The sequence below is a fragment of the Thamnophis elegans genome, chromosome 4, assembly GCF_009769535.1.
Source record: "Thamnophis elegans isolate rThaEle1 chromosome 4, rThaEle1.pri, whole genome shotgun sequence".
Classification (NCBI taxonomy): Eukaryota; Metazoa; Chordata; class Lepidosauria; order Squamata; family Colubridae; genus Thamnophis; species Thamnophis elegans.
Genome location: NC_045544.1, coordinates 53,246,066 through 53,267,914, shown reverse-complemented (window position 1 = coordinate 53,267,914; position 21,849 = coordinate 53,246,066). Strand labels below are relative to the sequence as shown.

The window sequence follows — 21,849 nt, the reverse complement described above, 5'->3', positions numbered from 1 at the left end:
GTGCATAAGGGCACCAGCGTGCCTACCGTCCCTGTCCTACTGTCCCCATTTATTTGTATTCATTTCTTTCGTTCATGTCCATGTTTACATTTATACCTGCTATCTTGTACATGTTTGACAAATTAATAAATACAAATACAAGAAAGGAGAGACAGTTTCCCCTCAACGGATCTTTTTTTAGGCCCCCAGAAGCTGCGTTGCCCTGAGACGTGGTAGGTTTCATTAGCCAAAGTAGATTAAGACGCAGCGCCGATGCGGGAGACCGTACACGCCGAGTTTATCGCATTGAGCCCAAGGTACAACCCTCGCCTTTCTCTGGATTTTGCAAAGTTGTCTTAAAATTGCTATTCCCGGAGCTCTTGTCGGTCCGACCGTGCAGGTGGCGCCTCTCCCACGAAGCGCGCCAAAGGGGCAGAAGAGCCTGCAAGCCCGGCGCCACCGCCAGAAGAGAGGGGAAAAAAGGAACCCCACGCGAAGCACTCCTGGGTTCTCTCGCATTCTGGGCTCGGGGAGGGAGGGGGGGACGCGAGGAGGAGGAGGAGAAAAAGAAGCCGGCGGAACACGCAAAGGAAGTCGGGAAAAGGTTTTATATCCGGGAATCTTGGGCTACAAACCCACCGACAAAATGGCGGCTCGGAATTGAACCCCCCTCCAAAAAAAAGGGGGGGGATAGAAATTGAGGGGGGAGGGGAGCCGAAACGTTTTAGGCTAAACCGCGTAGCTGTCGCTGTGAAACCTCGTCGTTGTCGTTGTCGTCGTCGTCACCTTCCTCCGGTTTGCTGGGCTTGAGGCGCTGTCACCACCGCCTTTCCCCCAGGCAGGTGGGTAAATGGATTTGCTTGGGCTCCGCCTCAAGGAAAGGAAAATCGGTGGCTAGTTAATGAGGAAGGCCTGGGAGACGGGGCACGCCTTGGCCTAAGGTTTTATGACATTCCGCTGCTTTGACGGGAATCGTCCCGACTCCTTTGTGTTTCCCAGCCGCCCATCGCTCGGGTCGCCTAAGATTACTTCGTTGAAGTAACCCACTTAGGTCGAACACCTGGCATTTGCGTGTGTTTTACGCTTCTCCTTTACTGTCCCTTAAGCCTAAATCGCATCTCTTGTAGGGTTTTAAATGAGCTTTTTCTTTTTAAATGTGCACCGTTTTTCTTGCTTATTGCGGTTTATTTGATTTTTAAACAACGGAGACATTTCTCAATTCGGGGGAGGGGAATCGTCTGACGTTCTCAGTTATAGTGAATTATTTTAAGAGTTATTTTTTTTTGTATAGTTGCCCTTAGCGTAGTAAAGATAACACGAAAAGTGTTAGTTGTTTATTGTTTATATAAGGCTTCTGACGTGCTTGTTTAGTTAGGAATTTTACCAAATTATAGCACGTGCTTGGAATATTATAAAGATCCAATTCTTGTCTTTGTAATAAAATAGACCATTGTATCCCCTAGAAAAAGGATGTGAAAGAAAAGGGGAAGTAAAATGAATTTAGGTATATCAGCCCTATTAAAAAGAATAATAGTAACTTTTACAAAACGTGGTCCTCAGTTGTTTTAGTTCATGTTTTTTCTGGTTACTTAAATATGTTTAAATAATACTAGCTTTAAAGGACATAATGATTGTTTTATAACAGGTTTTAACAATTCTTGCAAAAGCAAACTAATAATATTAGTTTTGTCCTCCAGATTCATAATATTCCACTGATATAAGTTTTTCAACTTTTTGTCATTGCTTCATATTTTCTTTTTAACAATGCAATTTTCAGCTTATTTATTCATAAGAGCCTCATTGTGTTAACTACAGATAGACTGAGAGCACAAATAGTTTTTAAAATAACAGATAAATGCATAATAATATATTTATGGTTCATTTCATTAGCTGTATGGTTGTAGAAAATTAAATGATAATCATTATCTGAGTTACACAGCCATATGTCATGTGAATAAATAAATTAATGAATAAAATTATGTGAGTCTTTCTACCAAATTATGTTTATAGGATTGTTGACTGAATTATTCTGTAGATGTTTCATTATTACCATTTTGATTTTAATGCTGCCAAAGTCCAACTGACTGGGTGGTTTTCAGTGCAGATAAATAATACCTGAATAACTCTGGATAGGCACAGTGTGAATTGTCTATCTAATTTCACCTTGGTTCAGTGTAGGAAGCACTAAGTTGTATTCAATATTGGTTACAAATTTGGAGGCAGATGTGACTTTCTTCCTTGTTTCCTATCTATTTGAAACCCGAGGAGAAATTCTTCCTCCTTCTTGGCACTACTATTCATTCCAGCCACTATTTGTTTACTCTGAAGACAAATGAATATATATTGACAAAGGAAAAGAAATAGTGGAGCATCCTATTTTTGAAAAATAGAGAAAAATATGTTTTACTAAGCAGCTTTTAGAAGATTTACAATGTACGGTACAGAGGTCTAGCTTAAAAATATAGTAATTTAATTATAACAGTGTGATGCAATAGGAGTAAGGCCTCAGTACAGGTAATATCTGAGATGTGAACTAGATGGCATTTGATATTCTGCCTGTTTCATTATTCTATCATTCATGTTTTTAATTAGTAACCGTCTATAAAAGTATAGCCAATTTCAGCTAAGAATAAAATAACTTTAAAAGGTACTACATATGTTTTTGTAAAAAAATAGGGGTCAAAATAATCTTCATTAGAAATTTATCTTATCATTTATTTACGTAACCATTTAAGATAAAACCATTTATCCTAAAGTTTTTGCATTATAATAACATAATTTTATTTTAATTTTCAGGAAAATTTTTGATATATTAAGGATTGCATTTTGAGAAAGCAGTTTTTTAATATCCTGCTTTTCAGTACAGTATAAGATGGGTGTCAAACTCGCGGCCCGTGGGCTGGATGCGTCATGTGGTGAACATGGCCACTCCCATTTTAGTGAAGGGGGGAAAAGTTGTGATATGTCATGAGTTTGACGCCCCTGGTATAAGGTAAAAATACTCATATAGTTAAAACTTGAACTGACCTCTGAATCACCCCTGAGGTTTGTTACAATTTCTGATGGAGGATGAGCAGAAACATGATCATTATGTTGAATCATAACTTATCTCTTTTAAGAACTTCCACTGCATTTTTTAATTAAACTGTTAGTTCATGTGAAACTCTGCAATGTAGATTTGATACATTGGGGTTTATTATTCATTTTTATGATCTAAATCTCCCCTGTCTGTCTATAGAGCATGCAGGAAAACTAAAAATATAAATAAACAGTTAAAATATAATAAAATGTGTTTAAACTATTAAAAATAATACAAACTGGAAAAGTTTTCTCTTAAGAGAATAAGAGGTAGGCAAGTAGATACATACAGACTATATATCAGAACAATTCATTAAAGCACCTAATGGTGAAGGCCTTCTCTTATATTTCTTTCAAGTGATGGAATGACTCTCTTAGGAATTATATTTTTCCCATCTCTTTTGGAAAGCGAATGAAAACTTTTTTTCTCTCTCTTTGCCTTTACCTTTAATAATAATAAATTACAATACATTGAATTGTATTTATTGTTACAAGAATCTGATGGTTAGAAAGGAACATTTTAGCTGTTAGCCCTGTCTCCCAGAACTAAAATGAAAGAGTTATATCAGAAGGAGAATGTTTCCTAATATAATTGTTGCATCTAGTAGTTAAGGATGGAGATGGATGGAAACAGAGAAATTGGTTGTTGGCTTTCTAAAGTGATTAATCAAAGTAGCAGTAAAATTTATGCAATATAATTACTATACTCGCAGTAATAAAATAAGTTGCAGTTACTAAAGCTTTGCTATTTAAGTTTAATTTTTATGCTATCTTTTAACAAACAAATACAAGCAAACATATATTGAACCTGACAATCCCTCTAATTTGAACATTTATATCACTTTTAAGGATTAAATAAATACTTTCTTGTTTGAGTAATATTGAGTAAAATATTCAGTCTCCAGAGAAGTCAAGAACTAGTTTCTTAAACATAACCAATTTCTTGCAAGAAGAGACCTGACTTGATAAAAGCAACCAATAGATTTGCATAAATGGATCTGACTTCTTTTGGAAATCTTTAACAGGTATGGAAAGGTTAAAATGATTCTTCAACAGGAAGGTGGCAAGTGTCTAATGAATTTGGCATGGGTATCTGCAGTGTGTCACAATAAGTTTGGAGACAGTCTTAATACCCAATTCTTTTATTATTCTATATTTGTATTGTAAAAGTGGGTTATTTTCTTCAGATTGTAAATACCAAATATTAAGTAGAAGGAAATTTGTTTTCATACCAAATATAAGAATGTGATAAAAATAAGAGTGCAATAAAACATTTTCCAATAATGTAACAGTGTTTTATTATTCTATTTAGAATGACTATTATTCTATTCTCTTAGACTTGAATGGATGTATGTACTACTGGAATCAAGATCAACTGCGTTTTGGGGTTGCCATCCAACTGATTACAGTATTAAACATATTGAAAATATTGGTTAATAGTTATACGAGTTCATGAAGAGAAGCGAGAAACCAGAGGGATATAGACAAATGAGGCCTAAAACATTTCCTGCCAGTAATTACACTAGCAGCAGCCGGCAGATGTTACAAGAAATACGAGAGAGCCTTAGAAATTTACCGAAGCCTTCAGATGCTGCTAAAGTTGAACAAAATATGGGTAAAATACCAACTGAAGATCCCAGGCAAGGTCGAAATCCCCCTAAATTTGTTACCTACCATAAAGCTTTGCAAGAAATTAGAAATTCTCTACTTCCTTTTGCAAATGAAACAAGTTCTTCAACCAGAGGAACATCAGAAGTTAATCGTCAGATGTTGCAAAATCTCCAAGCTGCTGGATTTGATGAGGTAAAATATAATTTCTAGTGAAGCACGCGCGAAGCGAACCGGTACCAACACTGGTAGCTACCTGATATTGTTTGTTAATCAGCATTTAATAAAAATTGTAGGGAAAAACTCTCTCAATTATGTTAATGGGATTTGTTTTTGAGTGTGCAAGGTGGAGGTAAAGTACCTGATCTTGGAGTTTAGAAAAAAAAATTCTGTATAATTTGATTCACTCCAGCATGCTAATGTCATCTTGTTTTGTAATGACCACATTTCCAATGCCATGGATGCTCCGATTATACCAATATTGCATTGTTAGGAATAGTAGCACTTAGTCTTTAAATTTTCAATCTAATATTAAATACAGTGTTTCTGACATTTTTTTGTTATGAATGATTATCTTATTGGGAAATTGTTTGTTTTGTTGTTGTATACTCTTCCCATCAATAGGATATGGTTGTGCAAGCTCTAAGACAAACCAATAGCCGCAGCATAGAAGCAGCCATTGAATTTATAATGAGTTATCAAGATTCTCGTCGAGAACAAATGGCAGCAGCTGCATCTAGACCCCTTACTGCTGGCCCCAAACCCCCAGGTATGCACATCCATATATACCCTTGGGAAGGAGAAATGGAATTTGTATGTTTTCAAAACTGATGAGAAATAATTTTAAATAAGAGATACTGACTGAAAAATAAAGTGCTTTTAATTTTTTAAAAAAAACCATTTGAAAAGGGCCAATTTGCCACAAAGAATTAATAGGAAGAAGACAACAGAATTCTTTTGGAGCTTTTTTATTCCAAAAACTATTTAGGGTCAATGTTATAGTCTTCTATGCAGATCATTTATAAATGCCACGGGACATCTGGGTCCAGGGACTCTACACTGTCATATGAGTACAGGTAGCCTTTGACTTATGACCACAATTGAGCCCAACATTTCTGTTCTTAAGCAAGACACTAATTTCTAACTAAACAAATGGTTGTCCGAGGACTACCTATATGTGCTTAGATTTATTGTGAGTCTGTATCTTTTTTGTAATAAATTCATATGAAATTTGATTTAAATTGTTTCTCATCTCATTTTTATATCAGTTCATTCTGGTGTGTTTTTATGTCAGAAATGCTTGCTTCTAATATTTTATATATATATAATGACTATTCCAGAATTTTAAAATGACTAGTTAAAAAAATGTCTTTTTACTTTTTTTAAAAAAGCAGGAGGAGCAGTACAGCAGTCAGTTATCCGTAGACAAAGCTGGAAAGGTTCTAAAGAATCTTTGGTACCCCAGAGACATGCTTCTGCACTGGGAGATGGCCTTACATTTCATTCAGAAAGCCCTATTTCTCAGGGGGAAGTAGGAAGACCATTATCTGGGTCTGGAATAGCTGCATTTGTTCAGGCCCACCCTGGTAATGGACAAAGAGTGAACCCACCACCTCCACCTCAAGTCAGAAGTGTTACTCCACCACCACCCCCTCCCAGAGGAACACCTCCTCCTTCCTGGGAAGCAAATTCTCAAACAAAACGGTATTCGGGGAACATGGAATATATGATATCTCGCATTTCTCCAGTGCCTCCAGGATCATGGCAGGATGGTTATCCTCCCCAAACTATGAATTCTTCATCTATGAATCCTCCTGTGCAGGGACAAAGAGGTATTAGTTCAGTTCCTGTTGGTAGACAACCAATAATCATGCAAAGTTCAGTTAATAACAAATTTAGTTTTTCATCGGGAAGGAGTGGAATACAAAATGGCAATTGTCAGGCTGAATATATTGTTCATCAAAATATTGTGCCTAGTAACTCAGCAAGTCGCCAACCACCTCCTCCTTATCCAATATCTCCAACAAGCCGACAAAGTCCTACACTTTTGCAGATGCAAACAGGTGGTCCTACTCCCCTTTCAGCATATCCTAATGGGAACATTTCTCAATCTATGATGGTGCCAAATAGAAACAGCCATAATATGGAATTATATAACATAAATGTTCCAGGAATTCCAACAACCTGGTCACAATCATCCTCTGGAAATGGACATGACATCCCAGTATGGCAATCCAATATTCCAGTAAGATCAAATTCTTTCAATAATCATGCTGGAAACAGACAAAACCATGCTGCAAATTCACAGTCTTCTGCTACAACAGTTACAGCTGTTACTCCAGCTCCTATACAGCAGCCAGTAAAAAGTATGCGTGTATTGAAACCAGAATTGCAAACTGCCTTAGCTCCTACTCATCCTTCTTGGATTTCTCAACCAATGCAAGCGGTCCAGCCCACCTCTTTTTCTGAGGGACCATGTACAATTGTGCCAGTTATTTCACCTGCAGCAGAAAGTGGAAATTATCAAGGACCACCCCCTCCTTATCCAAAGCATTTATTACATCCAAATCTATCTGCTACCCCATATGAAGCTATAACAAAGCCTAGCAAAGAAGATCAGCCTGGGTTTCCTAAAGAAGAGGATGCTGAAAAGAATGAAAACAATGAGATAATCGATAGAGAGAAGAAGCAAATAACAACTTCTCCTGTTCCTGTTAGGAAGAATAAAAGAGATGAAGAACGGAGGGAATCCCGCATTCAAAGCTATTCTCCTCAAGCCTTTAAATTCTTTATGGAACAGCATGTTGAAAACATACTCAAGTCTCATCAACAGCGTCTGCATCGTAAGAAACAGCTTGAAAATGAAATGATGAGGGTAATTTTTAAAATTATTTTAATTTTTGATTTGCATGGAATATACTTTGAATTTGTAATATCACCATTGCATTAGACTTAAACAGTAATTGCTTAGGACATGATAGCTCAGTAGGTTAAAGACTGGAAAGCTGACAGCCCAGGTTCAAGACCCGAGCACCGTGTAATGGGGTGAACTCTCCTTAGTTACCTCAGCTCTTGTCAACCTAGCAGCCCAAAAGGATGCAAATGCGAGTAGATAAATAGGTACCACTTTGGTGGGAAGGCATTCCATGCACCTTGGCATATAGTCATGCTGGCCGCATGACCATGGAAATGTTTTTGGACAATGCTGGCTCCCTCAGCTAAGAAATGAACATGAGCTTTGCCTCCTAGAGTCAGACATGACTGGATAAGGGAAACCTTTACCTTTATTAAAATGGTAATAGTCTACCATTTTTTATGGTGCAATCCTATTCAGGCCAGTAAGATTAAGTTCTTAAATATCTTTCTGGCTGTGTGGTTGATTGCATTATAGTCCAATAAATTGTAAACAAAAAACAGTATAAAAAAGAGGAAGCAGAAACAAATCAGCCATTAAAAAATACCCAAATCACCAAATGCATTTCATTTTTATTTTATTGCTCATAACAGAAAGTGCTTATGGGAGTGTGGATGGGGAGATAGATAACAATATTTAGACATCCACCAAGAACATAGGGCGGAGCTGCTCTATGTTCTTGGTGGAACTGGCTGCTTTCATAAAACTGAGCCAGGAAGTTTAAGGATTTAATACCCAAGCACTGTCATGGGCTTGGCACCACCAGAAAGCACTTTCCAAATCAGATACTTGCAACTAATTGTCTGTGCACATAAGTTGTCCTGATTCAAATAAAAACTGCTATGAACCAACACGGTCTATAATATAGTTAGAGATAAAGCTTAATAAAACTGGGAGTTTGTGGGATTGTGTACATATTAAGTAAGTTGACTAGAAAAGGTATTTTGCTTGATTTCACTATAAATAAGGGTATGTTTATTGTTTGTTATAATATAGAATGAGACTTGTTGGATATTTTTAAAAAAGATTTAACAATTGATTTTCCAATAAAAATAAGCTTTAAAATTCTTACTTTTTACATGTTGGAAAAGTAGTGAAATTGCCTCTATTTTTGAGTGCACTAGAATTTCATTTCAACCTCAATTATTTTTAATTTATATATCTGCTGGGTTTGAAGTTCTCATGTCATCTATAGGAGTGGAATTTTAATTACAGTGTTTTCAAAAATTATTTGGTAAATTTCATCCTTATGATGAAGTTAAATTTCTTGTTCTTTCTACATGTTCATTCTTAGTCTCTTTCCTTTTCACTTTCACTAACAGCTGGTTTAAACTATTAAGGTGTTGGAAGCTTTCCTGACATCTGTAGCCTTCGTTACTGGGTAGGCAAGTAATATTTTGGAGACAAGTATTCTATTTAAAGAATAGCATGGATCCTTTCTTATGGGACTCTGCACGCTTACATGCATTTAAATTAAGCATGCTTTGTTTCACTGTACTTGAATGTATTTATATTAGATCACTAATATTGTATACCATATTTATTTTTATGTTCTACAGTCGCACAAGGACAATGATACAAATACACTTTTTTATTTCGTTTACATTGTTCAAAGTGGCTGAATTGTTTAGTACTGTACTCATTCTGCCAGATATTTGTTTATGTAAATGTTTATTTTAAGATTGTATTAAATTTAATTAAAAATAAGATTTTTGAATGAAGGCTAGAAGCTGGAAAGTCATATGGGAAGAAATTAGGTGCATTTTTCTAGTAAATAGGTAGTATATGTCTAGTCTAACTGACAATGTAAAAGTATTTGTTGGAATATCAGTCAAAGCATCACTTTGTGACTTTTAATAATAGAATCTTCTAATTAGTTTATCGAGTTTCATCAATGGAGTTTCTTACTAAAACGTTGTCCTTGAATCTTGAGCCTTATTGTGCATGGCTCTTATGTATGATTGTTTATAATATCTCATTTTAACATTTTGTTATATATTGTTCTGAAGTGTTTTGAATGTTTTCTAATTTTTATTCAATAAAATAAACTGAAATAATAAAATGGGAGTATTATTCCCTAAGGGCTGATATTGTTTACTTTTCTTAAATTGTTTTTTTTTTCACTATCATTTTTTTTTTACATTTGTTGCATAGGTTGGGTTGTCCCAAGAGGCCCAAGATCAAATGAGGAAAATGCTATGGCAAAAGGAATCCAACTACATCCGTCTCAAAAGAGCTAAAATGGATAAATCAATGTTTGTTAAAATTAAGACTCTTGGAATTGGGGCATTTGGAGAAGTCTGTTTGGCAAGAAAGGTAGATACAAATGCCTTATATGCAAAAAAAACTCTTCGAAAAAAGGATGTGCTACTTCGAAACCAGGTTGCTCATGTTAAAGCTGAACGGGATATTCTTGCAGAGGCTGATAATGAATGGGTAGTTCGTCTGTACTATTCGTTCCAAGATAAGGACAATTTGTACTTTATAATGGACTATATTCCAGGAGGAGACATGATGAGCTTGTTAATTCGAATGGGAGTCTTTCCTGAAAATATGGCCCAATTCTACATAGCAGAACTGACCTGTGCTGTTGAAAGTGTTCATAAGATGGGCTTCATTCATAGAGACATAAAACCTGACAACATTTTGATTGATCGTGACGGCCATATCAAATTGACAGACTTTGGACTTTGTACTGGCTTTCGGTGGACACACGATTCCAAATACTATCAGAGTGGTAAGGCAAGCAGTTTGTCCCAAAATTGTCTTTATGTGTTAGATTATTACCACACAGAACAACAAGATGTTGGTTTGTAATATGTTTTCTACCAGATGATTTGACTGGATATCATAACATGCTGTTAAGTAATTATAAATGTAATCATTTACTCCAAAACAAAGGAAACTCTTTGTAAATGAATTTGGAATTAGAATCTTCCAGAACAGTAGCATCATGATAAAATCCTTTTTCAAAACGTATTGAATACTGCTTTTTAAAAAAAAATCACATCAGAAATCTCTGGTATAAAATAGTAAATAATACATCTTAACTTCCACAATACTTTTCATTGCAAACTTCATACAAAAATAAAGTCAAAATTTGTACATATCATATTTTAAAATGTTATAATTTCTGAAAAATAGCTAGTTGCACGTTTGGATATATTTAATTTCAGGCCTTTTGCCAACAAGTAGAATTATAATAGTGCAGGTGGGTTGTTGTTGGGGTGCTTTTTTTTTTTTTTTTTGCTTTCCCATCAAAATTAAAGCATCAGTAAACTATCTTTTGAAACTTCATCTACTTAATTCTTAATTTGGTGTGCAATACTGAAAGTCTGAATAAGAAAACATAGAGAACTTCTTTTCCTGTTTTTAAAAGTTGCAAAATCTAATGGAGAAATTATTTTTGTGGAAAGTAGGGAATAGAAAGGTGGAAAGGGATATATAGCCTCATATTTTGTCTTTCAGTGTCTCTTAGTTATTCAGAACATTAAAATTAAATCTTTCTGTCCAGAAGAAAACCAAGGTTATTCAAAAATAAGAATGTGATTTCTACATCTACTGGGCACTCACTCATGGCTACCAGGTCCGGATTACAAAAAGATCCAGACAACCTCTAGAAATCAGGAAAAAGAAACTGAAAATACTAATTTTTGCTTCCATTTACCGTAGTTGCAATTTTACTAGACCTGATTGGTGTCTAGATTATAGAATTAAAATAATTTGAAAAGGCTAACTAAGTCAGGCATTGACAATTTGTGAGCTCTCTACTTCCAGAAAGTCAGAGTTAGAATTAAGAAAATTACAGGGATGTTTTAAAATATATTAAGAGAAAATGTCCAGATTTATGTTAGAAACTAGGAATAGAAATTTAAGGATTGCTGAATGTTTTTTATTTAGTCAGCTACAAATACTTTTGTCTAGTCATTATTATTAACCTTGCCTTTTCCTTGTTAGGTAGTTCTTTGACCTTAAGGTGAGAAAAAAGGGTCCAGATGATATTTAATAAATAAATAAAATCTAGTATTACCTGGGAGTTTGAGGAGGCTTTCTACTTATAGGAAGTTTCTGCTAAGAGGCAATTTCTCTTCTCATCTTGCTCCTTTTTTAAGATATTGCTTTAATGTAAAGAAAAGAAAAACAAAAAACTACAGTATGACATTAGTACATATTCCTTTACCCGTTTTACCCTTACAACCTAGTGAAACCAATAGCCACTTTTTTAAATATTCACTGGGTTGCCAATAAATAGAAAATTGTCTCACATTAAAATTATAAGAAAATGTTCTTTTGAGTTTTCTATCATCTTAAATTAGCTATTTGATTTGTTAATCTTTAATGTTTTTAATTCCAAAGTTTTTGTAAAAACAGCTATCCACCAACAATACTTTTCAGTGGATTAAAATACAGCTAGAAGAATCCAAAGCATGTTCTAGTACTGATAGTAATTAGGAAATTTTAGATACTATTAATATAGATCAACTCAATTAAAGCTTTAATTAAATATACTGCCATTTTGAAATGTTAGGCAATTGAAATGCCATGAAAATAATTCAGGCAGTTTAAAGATTTGATTGGCAATAAAATGCTCTATAATTGCTAAATAGCTGGTCTTCATTATCAGCTATTTCAGACATGTCCCAAAGTATAACATGTAAATACAGATTATCATACTTCTATCCCAACATCTTCTATATATGCCTTGCAGTCTTTAATGCCTAAAAATATAATGGACTTTTTGCTAAAAAAATAAATCCTATTTTCTAGTATTGGAACGGAAAGGTCTCATAATGGTTTTCTAATAGTGATCATAATATATATTTGCTTGATCATTAACATTTCATAAAGGAACTGAGGTCAGTCAGAATATATGCTAAATGATAAAACAATAATATTTGTAATAATTAATTAATTGATTAGACTTATGACCATATCAGAGAAAATAAATAAAAGAAAATACAGTAAAATATATATGTGGTAAATACAGGTAATCAGTATTCAGATAAATACATCGCCTTTATGTGATAATCCAGTCAGTTCATTATATAATGGGTTGTTAGCTGAGCTGCCTTAAAATAAACTTAGCAGTTCTGCTCACAATGTATATAGCTAATCCTCCATTTATGACCACAGTTGAGCCCAGAATCTCGATCATTGAGCAAACATTAAGCAGTTGTTAAGTGAGATATCATTTGACTGCAATCCTGGCACTTCTGGTTGTGGTTGTTAAGTGATTGTATGTGTTGGGAAAGACTCTGGGACGTTTCATTCAGGGCCTGAAAGTCCTCTCTGCCAAAATCTAGTTGTCAGTTATGCATGTTTGTACAGATAAATAATAAATTGCAATATTTTGAATTATTGAGGCTGCACGCTCACAACATGACATTTTATTCAAGATCCTTCCAATTCATTATATTCTTCTTGGGTAGCTCCCAATAATTGTTTATCAAAGTAAAAATCCTCATAAATCCCCACTTGCTTTAAATCAAAGTGCTGTAATTCAATATATTGAAATGCTATACTGTAATTACATTTTTTTTAAAAATCATATTTTTTAAAATAGATTCTGTGAAACTTGATTGATGACTGGAGTTTAAACATAATAGTAATGTTTGGGCTTTTGCATGTTAGGTGACCATCCCCGTCAAGACAGCATGGATTTCAGTAATGAATGGGGAGATCCAGCAAGCTGTAGATGTGGAGATAGACTAAAGCCTCTTGAACGTAGAGCAGCACGTCAACATCAGCGCTGTCTAGCACATTCACTTGTTGGGACACCAAATTACATTGCACCAGAAGTATTATTACGGACAGGTAAAGCTTTCCTTTTTTCCTATAGCTGGGTTTGCTAAATTGATGGCTAGTTTTTTAAAATTGTTCCTGAAAACTATTACTCTAACTACAAGGAAGTTCCACAATACTGCAGGACTGTTGCCAATAACTCTTAATAATGTTGAGCAAAAAATTATAAATTAATTTGTAAGAAAGAACATAATATATTAATATGTAACAAGTTCAGTTGTAAGGCCTAAAAGTCAGATGTGCTAGAGCAGGGGTGTCAGACTCACCATGTCACATTGCCATGTGATGTTTTGCAATGTTTTTCCCCTTTGCGGAGCTGAGATGGGTGTGGCTTGCGTGTGATGCATCCAGTCCGTGGGCCACCAATTTGACACCCCTGTGCTAGATATTTGGAAAATACTGCATTGGCATAATAGCTAGTATGTTGTTAGAAAGAAATTTAGAATTACTGTTGGTCTGAGTAATTACTGGATTTTTATTTATTTATTTTTGCTTCAGGATATACTCAGCTATGTGACTGGTGGAGTGTTGGAGTGATTCTTTTTGAAATGCTAGTAGGTCAACCTCCATTCTTAGCACAAACACCATTGGAAACCCAAATGAAGGTATTTGGAGAGAAAAATGCTATCAGTTGCCTCTGTGTATAAGTAATGTGTAAAAGCCAAATAACGTTTGGTCTGCATTTAACGTAGAACAATGTATATGTAATATATTTTCTCTATATTTCAAAATGCTTATATACAACTTTAGCTGTAACTAGAAATTGTAATTAGATACTATTTCTTCCCAAAATTTTAATAGAGTGGGCTACCAACCTATTTTGTTTTCTTTTTTATAGAAGCGTGGAATTATTCCAATATAAAAATGTGAAATTCTACTAATCCTAAGAGGAGGAAATATGTTTTCACTATAAGACCTCCTAGTAGACGACTATTGTTACCTTATTTCATCTGCAGGACATATTTTTATTGCTTTATGTATTTTGTCGCTCTTTTGAAATAGAAGTCATAGTAAATGAATAGTGTAGTAATAGTTTGCTCCAGTCTTTATTTTTTAATTGTAATTTTATTAAAAATTACTATTGGAAACATTTAAACTAATACAAATTAAAAAAGAAAAGAAAAAAAAAACAAAATGGAGGAAAGAGTAAAAAGAAAAATAGAACAGAAAGAAAAATAATATAATAAAGAAAAAGAAAAGAAATATATCAAGAAATGATTTCCCAATTCATCGCCATTTTAGTAACTTATTTTCACCTCTTAAAATACAAGAAATAATCTCTTCTTCCGATGTTCCATCTCTTCTCTATAAACAAATCATTAAAGTCTTGTCATTTCAGGCCTGATCAGCATTAAGAGTTAGAAGAGATAAAATATATATTTATTTTATTAAATAAATCAATTTTATATTCTTTCCCTTTATTTTTAACAATCTTGATATTTAATCCCTTCAAATAATGTCCTAGAATTTGACTTGAGAGACCGCCTGCTGCCAGTTACCTCCCAAAGACCCATTAGATCACACAGGGTTGGCCTCCTCCGGGTCCCGTCTACTAGCCAATGCCACCTGGCTACTACCCGGGGGAGGGCCTTCTCTGTGGCAGCTCCAGCCCTCTGGAACGAACTCCCCACAGGGATTCGGACCCTCACCTCTCTCCAGGCCTTCCGAAAAGCCGTCAAAACATGGCTTTGCCGGCAGGCCTGGGGTTGATGAGTTCCCTCCCCTCTCGACTTGTATGGTTGCGTGATTCTTGCTTATTTTAATTATCTGTATTCTGTTTTATGTTCCCCCTTTTCCCTTTCTGAATTGTTCGCCGCCCTGAGTCCTTCCCGGAGAAGGGCGGCATACAAATAATAAAATTCAATTCAATTCAATTTCTTTTAATTTATTTTGCCTTTCTCATAAAATTCTTCAAAATATAACAAGCCTCTTTTGCAAATCAATAAAGGAAAATTATCCAGGTCATTATCTTACTTTGTTTTTGTACATCCTTTTAAATTATTAAGACATCAGATGATTTCTTTCTTATGTCCAGTATAGCATCTTTTTCCATTTTTGGAGCATACTATTTTTAAATTCGCTTTCAAATTAGTCCAAAGTTATTAGGTAAAACCTGTTCCTCTTCCATAACATCTAGGTACACTTGAAATTGACTTCTAGGTTCATTGTTCAAAAGTATTCTTCAGTATGTCCAGTGCTAAAATATTTTGCTTCATTTTATATTAGTAAGTTAAATTTGAGTGTTCTTCTCCTTTAATTGTAACCTTTCGTTCCTTCTATCTAATTTAAAACCTTCAAAGTCCCACCCTACCATGTTTTTTTTAAAGGAAGCATTTTCCCATAGGAAAGACTCCTACAATTTATTGAAAACTCTTTATTTCAAATCCATTTGGATTCTTGGTCAATTTGTAATTTTCAAAAGTGTTAATCACCTTTTTTTCTGTTTATGTCTTTCTGTGCGAATTGAATTAAACTCACCTGGTGTTTTCAGATTTATTGATCCAAAGTTTCCTAATAGATAAAAATAGCAGTTTACAAGCTATTATGGCAGTTAACAAGCAATTTCTGAAACTGATAAAAAATGTAAATCTAGTGTCCCTGAGCACCAATCATGCTTTGAGGAAGATGGTTATTCATTTGTCTCACATAGACTGCTGTCTTGTGGACTCCTCAGGAGGAACAACTGTCTGCAGCACTTGTAGGCAATTTTAAGTCCTCTCTGTCTGGAGAGGAATTGGAGCTGATTTACTTGCTTGTTTTTCATTCTATCACAGATATCTTTCCATTCTTCAGTTTGCAATTTCTTCCCCAGAAATCATTTTGCTTCAGTCTTTCAGTAAAAGCCTGAATTAGAATTTTAAAACACTGAACAATCTTTTAAAACATTGAAGATAGAACAAAAATATTTGATGTGTACAGTTAATAATAATGGATTTCTATTATACAAAGTTCACTAAAATTGAAATATTTTTATTTTACATTTAATTATGAAGCAAAGCATCATAATCATCATCATCAAAGGTGACAAAATAGTCCTGTTCTTCTATAAAAATATTTACACATAGAATCAAGAGGAAGAGTTATCCTGTCTATTAAGGACAAAATGCTTAGATTTTGCCTTCTACTAGATATTAATCCAGGGTCATCTGTAGGAGGAGTCAAAAAAGCCAAGATGGCACTTATGCGCTCAATGACCCACCCCCTTTTTACATACATCTCAGACAACATAAAACGGGGCAGGGCCACCATCTCGTCTTTTTGACTCCCCATGCAAACTGCCCCAGCTTTTGCTGTGATGCATGTTTCTAGGCTCTTTCCCTGAACAGGGCAGTAGTGGTTCAGAAATATTTGCTTTTAGTTTTTTGAATGTGTTAGTTCCTGAAGAAAATGTATATGAGTATGTGTTTAATTTGAAACTTTAACTTTGTGTTTAAATAAAGGTTATCAATTGGAAAACATCATTGCACATCCCACTGCAAGCAAAACTAACTCCAGAGGCATCAGATCTTATTATTAAACTCTGCCGAGGACCAGATGATCGCTTAGGCAAGAATGGTGCAGATGAAATAAAAGCACACCCATTTTTTAAATCTATTGATTTTTCAAGTGATTTACGACAGCAACCTGCTTTTTATATTCCTAAAATTACACATCCCACCGATACATCAAATTTTGATCCAATTGATCCAGATAAATTATGGAGTGAAGATAAAGAAGGGAATGTAAATGACACACTTAATGGGTGGTATAAAAACGGTAAACATCCTGAGCATGCTTTTTACGAATTCACGTTTCGAAGGTTTTTTGATGACAATGGGTATCCATATAGCTATCCAAAGCCTATTGAATATGAATACACTAATTCTTGTAGATTAGAATCACAGTCTGATGAAGATGATGAGAGGACCAGTAGAGATGTCCAAAATCGTGATCTAGTTTACATTTAATAGAGAAGATAAACCGTGTTTCTGAATTTCTCAAATCATGTGGGGGGCAAACCCTGAGATACTGTTAGAAAGCTGACTTTGTACCCTCTTGGATTGGGGAATGCTAATTATTCCCAATTTTTTCACATTTTTTCCTCATAACTAGCTGTTTTTCATCTTTAATTTATTCCATCACTGTTAGTGCTTAATATAGAAAATAGTAATATTAGGAAAAATAAATTATAAATGTAAGCTTTTTGTAAACAGAATATAGTGATTTCTTTTAGGAAATGAGATGCCTATTTTTTTATAAAGCACAACCATTACTTCCATAATTTTGCAGTCATTGCCTGTGTTGCATTAGCTAATTCTTAGTAAACTCAGACACTTTGTCTAATTAGCCATATTATCAAATACAATATATATAAAGCAAAGTATAAGATAATTAGTTATTATGAGCTAAGGCTGCAATCTAACATTCATGAAATGACTACGTCCACTACGTCTTTTTTTGAAAATAATCTATATCCTTACAATAAAATTCATTTCAGATTATAATTATTTTCAATTTTGCATAACAGTTTGTAATTGGTGATCCTATGCAGCAACTCAAAAGGTCAGCTGCTTTAGATAGCTAACAGAAATGGTTTATCACAAAATTAATGTTAAAAGTTTGATTAATTTTCTGTAATTCTTATCCTGCAAGTTTTGACAAAAAATTTAAAATGTTTGAATCCCCATGATATCTAATTGCAAAATCTGTTTTAATAATTATTTTACATTGTCTAATATTCCCAAATTACTAGGTTGGAATAATTCCAGTCCATGCTTAAAAGGGATTAAATATAATTTACACCATTGTTCTATTCTGAATCAACACCCTGAAATTAAAGAAAAAAGCTGCATCTTTTGCTATTACAGCTTTTTTTCCCTTTCTACTGGCAATACTCTGCTTTTTAAAAATATTCTGCTTTTTTATCTACAAATATATAGCATAGCACTGTGTAAATATTTCAACCTCCCTGTGCTAGTACTGTATTCTTGTATCTGAAGAATCTCCAAGCACCACATTTTGTGCTTTTTAATGTCATACATTAGAATATGTATGTACTGGGTCTTTTTTTGAAAAAAAAGTTTAGAAAATATTTCTTTTTTTCCCAGCCAGTTATTTATTGTTTATTATATTTATGCTGATTATTTCATTTAAAGAAGAGTGGCTTACAAGTAACTTCTCAATAACATTTTATCTGGCTTGTTTTTCAGGCCAAATACATTTAGTTTCAGCAATAGAAGTACAACTTGTCCCATTGAAGCATTATCCGTTACTTACCTTTGATTCATTCTCTTTTGAGCAGATATATTAAAACATCAGTAGAGTTTAGCAAATGGAAAATGCCTATCTTCTAAAAATGTTTTCCAACATATCTACTGTTTCAATTCTGATCTACACTTCAGCCTTGTACTTCTTACATGAGTGAGCATAATAAAAATGTTATGTACCTTTTCTCAATTAGTATACTAGCCCTCCTATTAAACACACCATTCTGCAGACAATCACATAATCCTGCTCCAAGCTACCACCAAAACAATGGGTTCTATATATGGAGCCAGAGTGCAGACAATGCAGTGTACAGTTATAATTTTTGAGATTTGTTTGCTTTGTAAAATAATCCATAGTATAAAGAGGCTTGACCTTGGTTTAATATTTAGAATTTCCAGTTAAACTGGCAAATTATTATATTTGTCTTTCAATGAAATATAATATATTCCTGGTTAAAACCAGATAAATCTAATCTGCTATTGGGAAACTGCTTTGTAAATTTGAAAACAGAATTTTCATTGATTAACTTATTGAATACAATTGAAAGTTAAGCATATACTATGCTGAAATTGATAGGTATTTAACTACACAGATAAACATCAAAGACACATCCATTTTCATTGGAAATTGAGGAAAAGTGATCTTTGGGATATGTTGCTATTTTCAGCTAAGGAGTAATAGCACAATGTATGTGTATTTTACATTAATTGTTTTAATTAAGCTTGTTAGTATTTGTATGCTCAAAAATACATGTATTATAATTCTGATGATTTGGAACATATAACAATAAAATTCTGCCTTACAGGCCATCCCAAAGAGATTAAAATTATTCAATTTTAATGAAGGACAGTGTTAAATTAGGACAGCTAAAATTCATATCCTGAAAAGCTTCATGTAATATGTTGATATGAATGTAATGTATTGCAAGCCTTTTTTAATAATTCTATTTCACTGAATGTAAAAACTAGTGTATTCTAACATACCTATAAATTGTTTTGGAAAACAAAAACATTCTCTATGAATTGTGACATCACTATTATTCTTGCCTATGACAATTCATTTTGTGTATTTCTAGGATTTCTCATGTGCAGGATTTCTTACACTTTGTTTTATAATTATCTCTAGTATGAATCCAGGGTATATTGTAGTATATCTTGCCACATTTATATTTGCATATGCCGTATTTCAGTTGTTCTGGCTTTTTTCACATTTTAAGTTTTTTAATATGTCCAAATTCATTTTTGCATTTGAATTCAACAAAACAAAAATAACAGCTCCATGTTTTCATTTTGAATAAAATGTCTTCAATTAAACATAAAATGTCAATGCTTTGCTTTTTTACATATATACATAAGCACTGTATTTATAAAATATATTATGATATCATTGTACTGTAAATATTGGCATACTGTTCTCTTACATTCCATCTTAGGGCAGGTCCTTTTCCTGGAGCTTTTCTACCATATTTGTAGCAGAAGCAGTAGAACATATGATTAATGTTAATTTGAAATTTAAAAGCAAATCTGCATTTCCAGTGTGCAAAGCTGTGATGGAAAATATGTTCTTGGGACATTGTTGATACATCTAGAAAATGCAATGTGAGTGGAATAATAGATACTGCTGTTATCCCAAAGTACTATTAAATTCTCTCTGCAATGTTTTTTGAAATGAAACATTTGTTGTAATGTAATATTTGAATCTAATAGTGTGCCTTTCTCTAAAAGGTGCTGTTCAAAATTAACTTTTATATTTCATTTTTATATATGCTTTTTATACTATAAATACTCTGCTGATAAAAAATTTATTTTTAGAAAAGTAGTGTCTTGACATACTGTATACATGCATCAACTTTGCAAATTTCTGCTTGTAATACCTGATAGTAGATTAAATTTCTGGAGTGTTGTACAGATATATTTATGTTTTGAAATCAGTTTTCTTTAGTGTACCATATGTTAGGATAATAAAATGTAAATTCAGTGACTTAAATCAATATAATTTGTAATGTTGAAAAATATGATTGCTTGATTTTCTGTAATAACAGGGAATACAAAATTCCTATTAATTTCATGATATGCTATTTTTTTCATTATTGCCCAACATTCATATTTTCTAATTACATTAAGAGGAAATTCACATGGTGATATAAACAACTCAATAATCTCAGAAAAATAGAATACTATAATAAAGGATTTAATTTTAATGGAGTTTCCATTCAAAAATTGTTTTAGTTGGCAGTTTTATGATCACATTTCCATAAACCAGTATAGTATTTCTGTAGAGAAATATAAATTATAGCATATAAATACTTCAGACTAAAAATAAAAGGATTTTTTTGTTGTTTTTTTGCTGTTGAGTGGCAAAATTTAGGCATAAAAACCCATGGTCTGGTTTATATGAACAGGCCTCAACAATATTGGCTCCTTTATCTGCAATCATAAGGAATTTTCATCTTTTTCCCCTAAAAATTAACTAAATTTTGATACAGCTAAACTTTGGATAAAGACAGACTTCTGTTAATATAAATGTTCTTTATAATCTCTATATAAACCATACAGCTGTGATTTGCACATGTGCAGACTAAACAATAGGAGTCTGCCTATCTTCACCATACATGTAAAAATGTCATGATTGCTGCTTAAATTACTTTTCAGCTACTGTAATTGAACTCAGCAACTTAAGAATTTTGATCCTATTTTATTTGTATCGCCTTTTGTATCTTGTTTCTATTCAGTTTACAATCTCAAAAATAGCTTGTTTCATTTAACTCTACAGATTCTACACATAAATTACAGTAACCTGACATGTTTCTCTAAGAAGGGTAGCAGTCCCACCAAAAGTCACTCATTTATTTTGCACTCTTTTCATTTTTTACTATTGCCAGACATGATTGGGCATAATAGGATGACTGATTTTCCCCCCATATCATGAGTCTCAATTTCCTGTTTGGATCCTGAAGTTGCTTTAGTTAGTATTTTCAGTGTAAAAGATAGTTAAATTTAATAGGTTCAAGTAATGTTTATGTAGGTCAGACACACTATGTGTCTGCAGTGAAGAACATGTTCTTAAGAATGTTCTTAAGTTCAGTGCAAGAAAAGAAAGGGGACTCTCCCAATTACTACCATGAATCCACCTGCTGTTGACTAACCAACTACAATGGTACCAGTCATCACTTCCTCTTATATTAATATTTCTAATGTTGAGTTGTGCCAGAATTTCATAAT

The 21,849-nt window shown here is 33.6% G+C and overlaps 1 protein-coding gene across 2 annotated transcripts; it reads left to right on the top strand.

The window, feature by feature from the left end:
- Positions 1-569: 569 nt before the first annotated feature.
- LATS1 (large tumor suppressor kinase 1) lies at positions 570-18,685 on the top strand. 2 transcript variants are annotated; one of them, XM_032215736.1, is made up of 8 exons: positions 570-821; positions 4,395-4,860; positions 5,290-5,434; positions 6,060-7,540; positions 9,734-10,316; positions 13,211-13,393; positions 13,880-13,986; positions 16,822-18,685. In XM_032215736.1, exons 2-8 carry the CDS (start codon positions 4,510-4,512, stop codon positions 17,326-17,328), a joined length of 3,357 nt encoding a protein of 1,118 aa, XP_032071627.1. In that variant the 5' UTR covers positions 570-821; positions 4,395-4,509; the 3' UTR covers positions 17,329-18,685. The 2 variants fall into 2 exon arrangements, with proteins under 2 accessions (XP_032071627.1, XP_032071626.1); XM_032215735.1 differs by having other exon boundaries at positions 6,057-7,540.
- The last annotated feature ends 3,164 nt before the right edge of the window (positions 18,686-21,849 follow it).